Source organism: Micromys minutus (assembly GCF_963924665.1).
Source record: "Micromys minutus genome assembly, chromosome: 10".
In the NCBI taxonomy this organism is placed as follows: domain Eukaryota; kingdom Metazoa; phylum Chordata; class Mammalia; order Rodentia; family Muridae; genus Micromys; species Micromys minutus.
The window spans coordinates 66,620,296-66,633,397 of record NC_137979.1 but is presented as its reverse complement, the minus strand read 5'-3'; the positions used below and the strand labels follow the sequence as shown (position 1 = coordinate 66,633,397).

Here is a 13,102-nt window from a genome sequence, read left to right as displayed (position 1 = left end):
TCACTATTTTAAAATTACATTTTATTTTGCTCGTGTGTTGGGGACGTGTGTGGGTGTATAATTACCGTAGCCTATATGTTCAGAGGTCAGAGGGTAACTTGTGGGAGTAGGTTTTCTCCTTTACACCATGTGAATCCCAGGGCTCAAAGTCGGGTTCTAAGGCTTAGCAGCAACTGCTTTATCCATCAAGCCATCTCTTCCACCCATCTCCTGCTATTTTTAAGTGTGGAAACTCTTGAGGGCTGCTTGGTGCCAAAGCCAGTGGGTGACCTCAGTGTCACCCCTCACAAATGGAGGGTGTGGATGACCAGAATATGCCATCTTAAAATAAACTTCTAGTTGTAGGATGAACATTCAGAGAAACTGCAGACACAGGCGTAAGTCAGAAAAAGCTTAATGTAGCTACATGGGTTACCCACATTAAGTAATCAGGTGTTTTATCTCTGGGTTCCCGTGCAGCCCAGAGAGTGTCACCTATCCTTTGGAAGAAATTTACTGAAACCTTTTGGTTCTATATGACTCCTAACTTTGGGACTCCCACAGTTCATAAAACACTTCCCTCCCTTGTCACCTCTGCTCCCTACCCCCAGACGTGAATCTCTAGCATAGGAACTCATCCATCTGGTTTTGACTGAGTGGCATGCCTCCGAATGCAGGCCACACACCTGAGTGCCTTTGGCTCACACCAGACAGACCCAGTCACAGACCAGTGAACCTTCCTCCGGGTCAGACCAAACACCATTCTGATGAAATGTCACCTGTTTGTTTTAAACTTACTGGCATTTTCCTTTTTAAGTTATTGAGGCCCAACCTGTAGTCGGGTTTGGGTTTTTAAGCAACCACCTACTTACACAGGGTGGCGCCCCTCACAAGTTCCCCCGTTCTGAAGTATTTTTATAACGTTAGTTTGGCTGTGGACATCAGTTTGCAGGAGGACTTCCTCAGGCCAAGAAGCCGCAAAAGCAAGTGAGAATTACAAGGGCAGAAAGGCAGGAGCGCCCACAGCCCCCGGAAGCCCAACCCTTCTCTCGTCCAGGTCCCGCCCACAGTCCGCACTGGCCACCCCGAGCCAGGCCTTCGCTGCTCGTGCCAAGATCGCCAGCTTGCCCCTCCCGCTCCACGAGTCCCAACATCTATAGGACACCGACAGGCCTCACTGGGCACTCTGCTCGAAGTACCGCCTTCCCTTACTGACTGACGTGACTCTATACCAATAGAACGTGGCTATTCTTCCCGTCCCACCTCCTCACAAGCTGGAAACCTACCCCCAGTTCCCCATGGGCAAGGTCACCGGTCCCTAGCGAGCCACGTGGCTCTGCACCAATCGGAAGTGGTCCAATCTGTGCACCGCCTCCCGGAGCTTTCTGTGCACGCTTTGGCCTCCTATGCAGAACTGCGATTGTAGGAGAAGGGCAGTGGAGCCGCGCTATGCAACTACCCGAGGACGCCACGAAGCGCGCCCCGCTAGCCCTAGTGGTAGGTTTGGCCGGGTGAGACACGGCCCCGCCCTCTTGTCCCTTCTTCCGTTGCTGTTTCTCCCTCCCTTCAGGTAGTAGTCATCCTGTCTCAGGATCGCAGTTGCTAGGTTTCTTGTACGCTGCCACAGGTTCAGGAACGCCCCAGCTTGGAGGGTTCCCACCATTCCGTTCCGAGGTGGACAAGTGTACAGATGGAGCTCCTGACCGAGCTCTACTGTACACTAACCAGCACCCCTACCTGCCCAGCACTCTAGGGCGCCCCCGTAGTCCCGCTCGCCAGCATGCCACACCTGCCTTATTACCTATCCGGTGGGTTAGATGTCAGAGGCCAGGGCACATTAAGTGTGGTTCACAGGCTCAGCGCCAAGTGATTTATTTTTCGTGCAAGTCTTAACTGAAATTGGAAACCGGTAAACCGAGGCCTTTTGTCAGAAATTTGTATCGTTTTTTATGTTGTGAGGTCTGTAGCTCTGGCTGGCCTGCATCATATGCAGCTGAGGATGATTTTGAAACCCTTTAGCACACTTAAGTGATAACAAATATGACTCACAGCACCTTTCTTCAGTTAAAATCTTGTAGGTCTTGAGAACGTTAAAAATGTTCTTTTCCTTTCCAAAGTAAGTACGGAGGACTGGAGCGTAATTCTGACGTGCATGTGAAAGGCCCTGGGTTAATTCCCAGTAGCTCAAATAAGGAATAAAAAGTCTTTAAGCAAAATGTTTTCAGGATAAACACAAATACCTTTGGATCATCACCTCCTCAAAGAACATTTCATTGGTAAAGAACTTGGTAAACTGTGTCTTCAACACTCCTTTATAAGCGTCTTATAACCATGTTCAGATTCAGTAATTTAAAGTGTGTTATATGTAGACATTCCCTATAGTGATCTATGTAGATATTGTCTATATTTTATGTAGGCCTTGTCTGTAGACAAGCTATTGTCTGTGTTGTATATAGCTATGTAACATGCATATATATATGTTCACACCTACCTAACCAATTGGTGTCCCTGCTCAGAAACACCCACATTAATTTGAGGGTTATGCCAACTGTTAATTTCTGTGGCTATTCTTTACTACGTACTATATTATATAAAATTATCAGGTTTCAGTGATTTTATTCCACACTACTTTAGAAACTTTTGACTTTGCGAGACTCCCTGAGAAAAGGCGCTGGTGCCAGAATTCAAGTGTAGAACAATAGGGCCTCTCCTCTTGGTCCAGCTTGGCTCTTTGATGACCCGTAATGACCCCTATGAAGGGGTCACTGTTGGAGTCACAAGCAGGGGACAGATGTCTAACCAGAATGATGATGCTTTTGCCTAGTGATTAAAGTCATGACTCACCATTGAGGGGTCATTTTGCTTTTAAGCACTCCCTTCAGGGTATGGGGGTATGAGGACAGAGACCAATAGGTAAAGGCACTTTCCACCAAACTTGATAATCTGAATTTGTTCCTCGTAGTCATGTGTATACGTTTAACAACAGATGAATAAGTGGAACAATTTTTAAAAGCATCAAGAACTTAAGGGTTTACCTAAGACCTATTAAATATTATGGACCAAATGAATGTCAAGAGCTTAGAGAGGAGAAATAGGGCTTCATCTTGTAGGATACACATTTCATGGATGCTGAAGGGAGTGCGGTCCTCCATGGCTGTTAACCTATTTCTCTGAATTCTAGTCTATAATCCTCCCGGTGCACAATTCGGAGCAATGGTTGGATGAGTGCTTGATGTCTGTTTTACAGCAAGATTTTGAAGGCACCATGGAGCTCTCTGTTTTTAACGATGCCAGCAAGGTATTTACGGGCCAGCTGCTGGGTGATTTAATACTTTACAGGACACATTTGAGAGACATTTCCTGACTTGATGTGTCATACTTGCAGGACAAGTCTAGGGCAATCATTGAAAAATGGAAGGTGAAACTGGAAGATTCTGGCATCTCTGTAGTCATCGGAGGCCATGACTCTCCTTCTCCCAGAGGAGGTAACATATTAAATTGTAATTATGGTTTCTTAGCAACCTACAAACTTAAGTGATTTCATATTGTTAGAATCTGGAGAAAAGTATCCTGGTGAAAAAAAGCATGCTGGTCATCTCCAGGTCTGCTGCCTACTGAGAACCAAGTGGGTCTCTCTCTCTCCCTCCCTCCCTCTCCCTCTCCCTCTCCCTCTCTCCACACACACACAGCAAGCTGACCTAGAAGTCTCAGAGATCTGCCTCTGCCTACCACTGCCTCCCATTCAGTCAGTTTCTCCTTCTTTGGTAAGGATTTATTGCTGTCTCTGTGTTTGTGTTCACTCCCAATTTGTAGGTGTAGCCTAATCCGTGAGTAAATTTTAGAAGGTATGGCCTTTAAGAGATGATAAGGTTGTGGGGGTGGAGACTGATGAATGAAAATAGGATTAGTATTTTATGGAAGAGGCACAAATCATCCTTTACAGAGGAGAAATTAGCTCAGTGAATCAGGAAACCCTCACCACATACCAAATCTGCTCCTGCTTTGATCTTGGATAAATGGCTCTCCTAAGTTCATGGGTTATTCTAGTTCAAAGCAATTGCCAATGTCATTCATGTCTATAATTCTTTAAGCACACTTTTATTAATATTAATCTGTTGTAACATACCAATCCCTCATTCCATAGTAGAGAATAATTCAGTTGTACAGATAAACTATATTCTGTTTATCCATTTCATCAGTTGATGGGTGTTTAGATCTTTTCCGATTTTTGGAAATTCTTGTCAATGGCGTCAGTACAAATACTTGTGTACAAGTTTTTGTTGGAACACTGAATTTTCACCTAATTTTGAATACATGAACATTGTATTGAAATTATAATTTTATGTTTTCCAACTTGAGGAACTGCCCAACTGTTAATCTCAGTATAATCTATTTTATACTTTCCAGTGGATCCTTTTACTCATATCCTGGCTATTATCTGTTGTTGTTTTCTTTTATAATTACTATTTAGTCATTCTAGTGAGTGTGAGGCATTTGATTGTGGGTTTGTTTGCATATCCAAATGGCTAATAATATTGAGTCTTGTGTTTGCATTCTGGCTATGTGTATCTTTGGATCAACTCTTTGTCCATTGTTTCCTTGAATAGTTTTTCTTTTCATTGCTGAGCTATAGAAACAGTGTATCTATGTGGCATACCAGAGCAATATTGGATGTATAATTTACACACACTGTCTTATATTCTTTGGATTGTCTTTTTAGCCTCTTGTGGTAGTTACCTTTGGTGTACAAAAGTTTACAGTTGATTAAATCCAGTTTAGTTTTTCTTCATGGCATGCCTTTGGTGTCAGTATCTCAAACAACCATTGCTACATTAAAGTGGTAAAGAAATTACTCCTTTTTTACTTTAGGGATTCTTATTCTTTTATCTCTTATATTTGGTCTTCAGTCCACTGTGAGTTAATTCTTATAAATGACAGGACTGTTAATTTTTATAAAGATTTAGTCCCCTGACTAATTATCTTTTTTGAAGAATCTGTAGGTGTTATCTTGTTCCAACACCATTCACTATTCTTTTTTAATATTTATGGGTGTATGTCTATGTACCATAGGAGTGTACCTGGTGCCCAAGGCCAAAGAAGGGAGTCAGATTCCTGGAGATGAGTTACAGACTTTTTTCAGCTGCCACCTAGGTGCTGGGATTTGAACTCAGGACCTCTGGAAGAACAGTTGGTGCTCTTAACCGCTGAGTCATCTCTCCAGTCAACAGTTCTTATACACTATATTCCTTCTCCCTCCCTCCCTCTCCCTCCCTTCCTCCCTCCCTCCCTCCCTCCCTCCCTCCCTCCCTCTCTCTCTCTCTCTCTCTCTCTCTCTCTCTCTCTCTCTCTCTCTCTCTCTCTCTTTCTCTGTGTAGCCCTGGCTGTTCTAGAACTTATTCTGTAGATCAGGTTGGTTTCAAACTCAGAGATTCATCTGCCTCCCAAAAGCTGGGATTAGAGAGATGTGCCACCATGCCTGTCATCCACAGTTTTCTTAAGAGACTTCTTTATCCAGATGGTTGTCCTGAGACTCTTGTCAGGTATCAGTAAGTTTGAGATGTACAAGTTCATGTTTTTGGCTATCGTAGCTTTTCGTTTTATTTTCTGTTTATCTTTGTTACATATGCAAGCAAACCCTCAACCACCAATGTGCATTCTCAGCTAAATAAATTGTTTTCTTAATTTCCAACTTGGACTACTCATTTTTTTTATTGTTGATACTGTAGATCTTACAGCTTTGGTTAATTTATTCATTTGTACAAATACATTTTTAAGAGAGTATCATGTATTACTTAAGAAGTAGAGGTAGTTTTCCTTCTGATGTGTGTGTGTGTGTGTGTGTGTGTGTGTGTGTGTGTGTGTATTATATGCATGCATGTCTACATGTTCAAGAATGTTTATCATTATTCTCATTTTGTAAGACAAGGTCTCTATACTGGCTGGTTTTGTGTCTACTTGACACAAGCTGCAGTTATCACAGAGAAGGGAGCCTCTCTTGAGGAAATGCCTCTATGAAATCCAGCTGTAAGGCATTTTCTCAATTAGTGATCAAGGGTGGGAGGACCCTTTGTGGGTGGTGCCATCCCTGAGCTGGTAGTCTTGGGTTCTATAAGAAAGCAAGCTGAGCAAGCCAGGGGAAGCAATCCTGTAAGCAGCACCCCTCTGTGGCATCAGCTCCTGTCTCCAAGTTACTGCTCTGTGTGATTTCCTGTCCTGACTTCCTTTGGTGATAAACAGCAGTGAGGAAGTGTAAGCTGAATAAACCCTTTTCTCCCCAACTTCCATCTTGGTCATGATATTTTGTGTAGGAATACAAATCCTAACTAAGACAGTCTCTTATTAAACCTAGCATTCACTGATTGGGCAAGACTAGTTGACTAACGCTCTTTCTGTCTGATTCCCCAGGGCTAAGATTATAATCTATAGCACCATGCTCTGTTTTTTATGTGGGAGGTAGAGATAAAGTTTTCATGGTTGTGTGGAAGCACTTTGCTAACTGAGCTATTTCCCCATTTCGTTTTAAAGATTTTTTTTTTTTAAACAAGCTTTCACTGGGTAGATCAGGCTGATTTAGAACTTAACATGCGTCAGCCTCCTGATTTCTGGATTAAAGGGTTAGCCACTACACGTGGCTTTTATTAAGGATTTTTATATGTGTGTTTATAAGGGATGTTGTTTTTGGTCTCCAGTTCTTACACTATATTTTGGTGGCTTTGATGTCAGGAATCGTGGCCTCTAGACAGCTTGGGGAGGTGGAATGTATTCTAAATTTTGGAAATAGTTAAGAAGGACCAGTGTTAATTCTCTCTCTCTCTCTCATATAGTACAGAATAGAGTTTATTCAGGTCATGGAGAAAGTTAAGAGGGTAGTAGAGGCAGAGAGAGAGAAGAGAGTAGAGAAGTAGAGAAGCAGAGGCCAGTCGTGAGCATGTGGAGAGAGAAGGGGGAAGGGAAGGGGGAGGGAAAGGAAGGGGGAGGAGCATGAGAGCAAGGGGGAGCAAGAGGGCAAGAGAGGGAGGAGGAGGCAAGCAGCCCCTTGTGCTAATTCTCTTGTTTGGTAGAACTCATTGGTGAAGCCATTGGATCCTGGGCTTATTTCTTTGCTTTGTTCCTGAGTCCTCACTTCTTAGTTTGTATGTCAGGAGTTTTTCTGCTTCCTTCAGGTTCCTGACATAGTGTCCAGAGTTTCCACCCCTAACCCTTTGTGCTCTTGGCAAGGCTGGAACTGATGTATTTCAGTGATTGAGACTTCCCTTTTGTTCCATCTAGCTATGGTGGTTACTTTGTTGTTTCATTTACTCAGAGGCTCTCTGGTCATAATTTTTGTCTTTTTGATTGATGGACCTTTTTATCAGTATAATGATGTTGTGGGGTTTTTTTGTTTGTTTGTTTGTTTGTTTCTTGTTAAGGGTTTAGTTTATTTGTTTCTTAAAATAATTTAGGAATAAAATTGGTTTTATTTGGTATTTGCACAGCCACCCAGCTTTCTTTGTGATTAGTACATGGGATATTTTTTACATGATGTCTTTCAGCTCATGTGTGCCTTTGAATCTCTTACATTTAAAGGAGTCATTTTAAAATGTATTATTATGTTTTGAGACTTTTTATTATTTATTATTATTTTTATAATTTATTATTATCTTGTTTTGTTTTGTCTTACTGTGTAACTCAGGCTGGCCTTGACCTTCGGATTCTCTGAGCTCAGTTTCTCCAAACTCTGAGATTGTAGATGTAAGCTGTCTAGATGAGTAATTTTAAAAAATTGTTCTGCCTAAGCCAGGCACTGGTGGCACACACCTTTAATGTCAGAACTTGGGAGGCAGAGGCAGGCAGATCTCTGTGAGTGTGAAGCCAGCCTGGTCTACAGAGCAAGTTCCAGGACAACCAGGGCTACACAGAGAAACCCTGTCTCTAAAAATCTAAATAAATAAACAAGTAAATAAATAAATTATTCTGCCACTGTTTGCCTTTTAATTGGAGAGTTAAATCCACTTAAATATAATTGTATTTCACCTATAAGGAGAACACTTGCTATTAGATGTTCTGATATTTAAATGTCTTCTCTCTCTTATGTTCATTTCTCGATCCTGTAACTCTTGGCTTTTTGTGGGTGTTTACTTGTTATCCTAGGTGTTCTGTTTGATTCCCTTCTTATTTCATTTCTGTGTGTTTGTAATTAGTTAATATGGGGATTATAGCAGTCATCTTATTACTCTAGGTCAAATTAATAGCATTTTAGCTTCAGTTCCTCACACCTCTCAAACTCCTTACTTGATGTTATTGTATGCAATTTTGTCCTAATTACATAGTATCTTGGGGGAAGGTTAGAGGATATAGTGTGGAAGGACCAGAGGAGGGGCCTCCATCTATGCAGCCCAGGAATGCTGTCTGTCATCCCTGCAGACAGACTTTCCAACATGGCCACTTTAAGGCCAAATCCTGCCCATAACCCCTCACCCATTTCTCTGTTGGTAAATTTAATAAAATCATCGGTTCCTCAGGTGGGCTTTGGTGAAATCATACCTCAGTTTGTTGTTGAGACCTGAGGAGGAACAGTAGTTTGTTGTGTATATCTTCCTCAAGGAAGGAATCTTAGCAGTGGTTAGTCGTTGATAGATTGCCCAATAAATACTCTTTTAGTATGTATTCACTCTACCTGTTCTGCTTTTCCCTGGAACCCTGATTACTATGCCCTGTAAGTGACAAGTCATTTCCTTTTTTGTAAGTATGGAGAGTTATATCTTTTGACACAGTCTTATCTTTTGGCATTTAAAAAAAATGTTGTGATTTGTTTTCTGAGTTGGAGTTTATTTGGCTTTCTAAATGACATTGTTGGTTTGAATGTATCAGGAGACTTTATAGCCATTATTGTCTTCTGTTAGTTTTTTTGCTTATTTCTTATTGCCACTTGTAGTGTATACCACGTGCACATAGTGTGCTCAATAGTGTTCTATATTCTCTGGTTTTTTCACTTCCTTTTTCTCTGTTTGTCGATAAGTAAAATCTTTATGCATCTATTTTCAAGTTTTCAAACTTTTCCAGTGTCAATGTAGTTGTAAGTCTACTACTAAAAATCTATTTCTGTTGTTATACTTGGCAGCTCTAGGGATTTTATTTAGTTCTTTATTGTCATGTCTGTATTTCTGTGAATGCTGTTTTGAAAAATATGACATTGTTGCCACTTTATCTGCAATCATGACTTTGCTTGCATTTAATGTATTTGTAATGACTGCCTCGGCTTTCAGCTTTAAACCTGATGTCTGAGGCTGGAGAGATGGCTCAGCGGTTAAGAGCACTGACTGCTCTTCCAGAGGTCCTGAGTTCAATTCCCAGCAACCACACGGTGGCTCATAACCATCTGTAATGAGATCTGATGCCCTCTTCTGGTACATCTGAAGACAGCCACCGTGTACTCATATATAATAAATAAATCTTAAAAACAAAAAACAAAAACAAAAACCTGATGCCTGGCTGTTCTTACCAGAAGTTTCTGCTATCTGCCCTTTTCCCTGAGTGTAGGGAATGCTTTCCTGTTTCTTTTCACACCTTCTGTTTTCTGCCGGAACATGACAATATAGAGAGCAGGCATCTGGTTGCTGTTGATATTGCTTGGTGATGTTCCTCAGAGGCAAGTTACCTGGGATGGCAATAGTCTTGGCTGGATGTGGACGCCTTTCTTTTTCCATTCCTTCACCTTCAGTAACTGCTGACTGCTCTGCTTTGTTGCTATTGTTGTTGTCTTGTTTGTTTTGTTTTTGTTTTGTGTTCAGTCACACCACGGGGCACAGATTGATGCAGAGACTAATCCAGTAAAATTTAGGCCCCTTTGAAGAGACAGTTCCTGAAGTCAGTGTTTTCAGTGGTAAATCTGTCAGGCCCCTGTCCCCATCACCTCTGCAGCTTGCCTTTCTTTCTTTCTTTCTTTCTTTCTTTCTTTCTTTCTTTCTTTCTTTATCTATTTATCTATTTATTTATTTATCTTTTCAGGGTATCTTATGAGGGTATCTGTGGACCGAGCTCTGCTAATTTTAATTTTTCTTGGCCATTGTGCTGGTTTGAATAGGAATGGGCTCTATAGGATCATGTATTTGTATTGGTCACTAGGGAGTGGCACTCCTTGAGAGGGATCAGGAAGTGTGGCCTTGTTGGAAGAAGTGTGTCACTAGAGGTGGACATTAGGGTTTCAAAAGCTCAAGCCAGGCCCAGTGTTCCTCTGTTCCTGCTACCTTTGTATCCTGATGAATCTCAACTACCATGTCTGCCAGTGTGCTGCCATGTTTCTCAAAATGCTGAGCAATGCAGATAATAACTGAAACCTCTGGAACTGTTAAGCAAGCCCCAATTAAGTGCTTCCTTTTATAAGAGTTGCCATAGTTATGATGTCTCTTCACAGCAATAAAACACAACCAAGATAGCCTAGATCTGTCCACAGGGGGAGTCCCACAGGGCTGTTTTGCAGAAACATTTTTCAACCTTCCAAGACCCAGTTTCTCTGGTACCAAGAAAGACCTATTGCCTCTGGGGTTATTTAGTCTCTGTCCCCATCACAAACTTGTTCTGTCTACTATTGTTTGCCCAGGAAAGCTGGAGTTATCACAGAAAAAGGAGCCTCTCTCGAGGAAATGCCTCCATGAGATCCAGGTGTAAGGCATTTTCTCAACTAATAATCAAGGGGAGAGGGCCCCTTGTGGGTGGTGCCATCCCTGGGCTGGTAGACCTGGGTTCTATAAGAAAGCAAGCTGAGCAAGCCAGGGGAAGCAAGCCAGTAAGCAACATCCCTACAAGGCATCAGCTGACCTGCTTGAGTTCCAGTCCTGACTTCCTTTGGTGATGAACAGCAATGTGGAAGTGTAAGCTGAATAAACCCTTTTCTCCCCAACTTGCTTCTTGGTCATGATGTTTTATTCAGGAATAGAAACCCTGCCTAAGACACCATCTTACAATTGTCCTTCTTCCTTGAAGGACTTCTAAAACCATTTTTTATAATGATTGTCTTCTGGCAGTGGATCTTTTCGGATTTTATGTCTTATTCTGACAATGTGAATGTTGGCAGATGGCTCTGTGATTAATACAGATGTGATTTCTCTTCTACCTCTTTATTGACTCCAGTTCTTCCCCTGAGGGTGCTTCCTACCCATTCATCTTGAAGCTCTTTTCTCTCTACCTTCCCCTTCCTTCATTCTCACCTCTCTGTCTTTCCCCCATTTCCTCCTTTTTTTCTCATTCCATTCAGTTCATTTCTCTTTTTCAGATTTTCATGGAAAAGAGAAGGAATGGCCCCTCCTCTTTTATATAGATGGGAAGTGAGTTTCCTGAAAGTTGTCATGTTTCTGACTGCACTGCCATCTTGTTACCCAGTTTACACAGGTTAGAATCCTGGGGTGGGATTAACCAACTTTAATTGTTTATTGCTTCCTCTGCCTTCTGTTAGATTTTCACACAGTATTTTGGACTTTCTATGTAGATGGTTTAATCCTAATTAGATATTATACTTTTATTTGGTTTTTCTATTTTTTTACTTTTATAGTTTTTCTTGGCATGAGGTGAGAAGTCTAGAAGGATAATGTGTAGAGAGAACTTTTGATATGCTGTATGGAAGCATCACCTATCAATAAGAAAATTGGCCAATGAGCTGAGGCAGGATTAGAAGGTAGGACATTAGAAGGTAGGGTGGGGGAATTCTAGGAAAGAGTCAGGGGCAGGATTTGCCTTAAACTCTGGAGAATAGTCACATAAACCTGAGGAGAGGTGACCAATCATGTGGCAGACGTAGAACAAATGGGTTATTGAGATATGAGTTAGTTGGGGAACAAAGGCAAGGCTATTAGCCTAAGCATTTATTAATCAATATTAAATCTCAGAGTCATTCTTTTTGGGAACAAAGAGGACAGGTAGAAAAAGCATGCAGTTACAATGATGTAAAGTGACAAGATGTCATAGCCCTGAATGCCACTGACTAGGTAGAAGAAATCAAATGACCACCTGATAGCCAGCCAGAGCCTGGGATGTGAGAGAGCCTTGCTGTTTCACCATACTACCACACCTCCCAGTGATGAAGGCCTATCAGACCCCAAACCCCCAAACCAAAACAATCTTTTTTACAAATAAATGTCTGCTTTGCTTAGTGAAAGCATGTTCTTTCTTCTGGAGCTTTTGTTATTACTATAATGTAGTTACATTGGTGAAGCTTGTGGAGGGTCTGTTCTCCTAGTTCTTTTACTGCTTGCTTTGCCAGTAAGTATATTCCAGCAGGAAGACCATAGAAGTAATGTTAACAGTATTGTAAGCATCTGGCCCACAGCATAGGTGCTGATGCAAGGGAGCATCAGTATCCTGGGGCTGGATTTCTGAGTTTTATAATCTCATAGAGCCTTGAACAATCTAATCTCCATGGTAACACAGGTTTCTGTTCACATCTTGTTTTTTCTTTATTTCCCATTGAAAATGTTTTCTTCTTAACCTTATCTCTTTAGCTTTCCAGAGCTATTACTTAAAATGATCTTTGTGCCTGGGATAGAGATGGTAAAGTATTTAAGATCCCTGCTTGTTTGCAGTGCCTTTTAAAGTCCTACTTAGTTTGTCTGGGCAAAAGAATTCTAGAGACAAGATAACTTTTCATAATTTAAAGGATCGTCTCATTACCTTGTAGTGTATCATTATGATTCTTGCTATTTTAAAGGTATCTTCTTTGAAAGATACCTTAAAAGATAGTTAATACTTCGGTTTTGAAATTTTTTATGTTGGGTCAAGGTTTCTGTTTCTCTTTCCCTTTATTTTCAAGATTAAATTATTTGCCTCATAGTCAGTCTTTCTTCTCATTGTAATAAGTCGGGGACTTGAAGGTCTAGACTTAAAGAGTCTGCCTCATTCAGTGAATAAGATTAGAACAGGGGTAGGTCATGTCATTAGTGACAGCTAGATCCTCTGGCTAGGAGTTCTTTTTAATAAAAATAATTTTATTTTTTAATACTTATTTAATTTACAATGTGGGTGGGTATGAGTGTGAGGGCACACATGTGTAGGGCACACATGTAGGTTAGACTATAACTGTGGGATTTATTCTCTCTTCCTGCCATATGGGTTCTGGAATCACACTCTGATCCTCAGCATTGGTGGCAAGTAC

At 41.3% G+C, this 13,102-nt stretch overlaps 1 protein-coding gene across 2 annotated transcripts in view; it reads left to right on the top strand.

Annotated features, from left to right (window-relative positions):
- Positions 1-1,386: 1,386 nt before the first annotated feature.
- B3GNTL1 (UDP-GlcNAc:betaGal beta-1,3-N-acetylglucosaminyltransferase like 1) overlaps positions 1,387-13,102 on the top strand; it is a 50,326-nt gene continuing 38,610 nt past the window's right edge. Inside the window, exons 1-3 of one of the 2 annotated variants that reach the window (XM_080923883.1) lie at positions 1,387-1,476; positions 3,161-3,277; positions 3,365-3,464. In XM_080923883.1, the coding sequence (XP_080780009.1) occupies positions 1,429-1,476; positions 3,161-3,277; positions 3,365-3,464 (265 nt within the window). In that variant the 5' untranslated portion in view covers positions 1,387-1,428. Of the gene's footprint in view, positions 1,477-3,160; positions 3,278-3,364; positions 3,465-13,102 lie in introns of those variants that run through there. The other variant, XM_080923882.1, reaches the window with a different exon arrangement.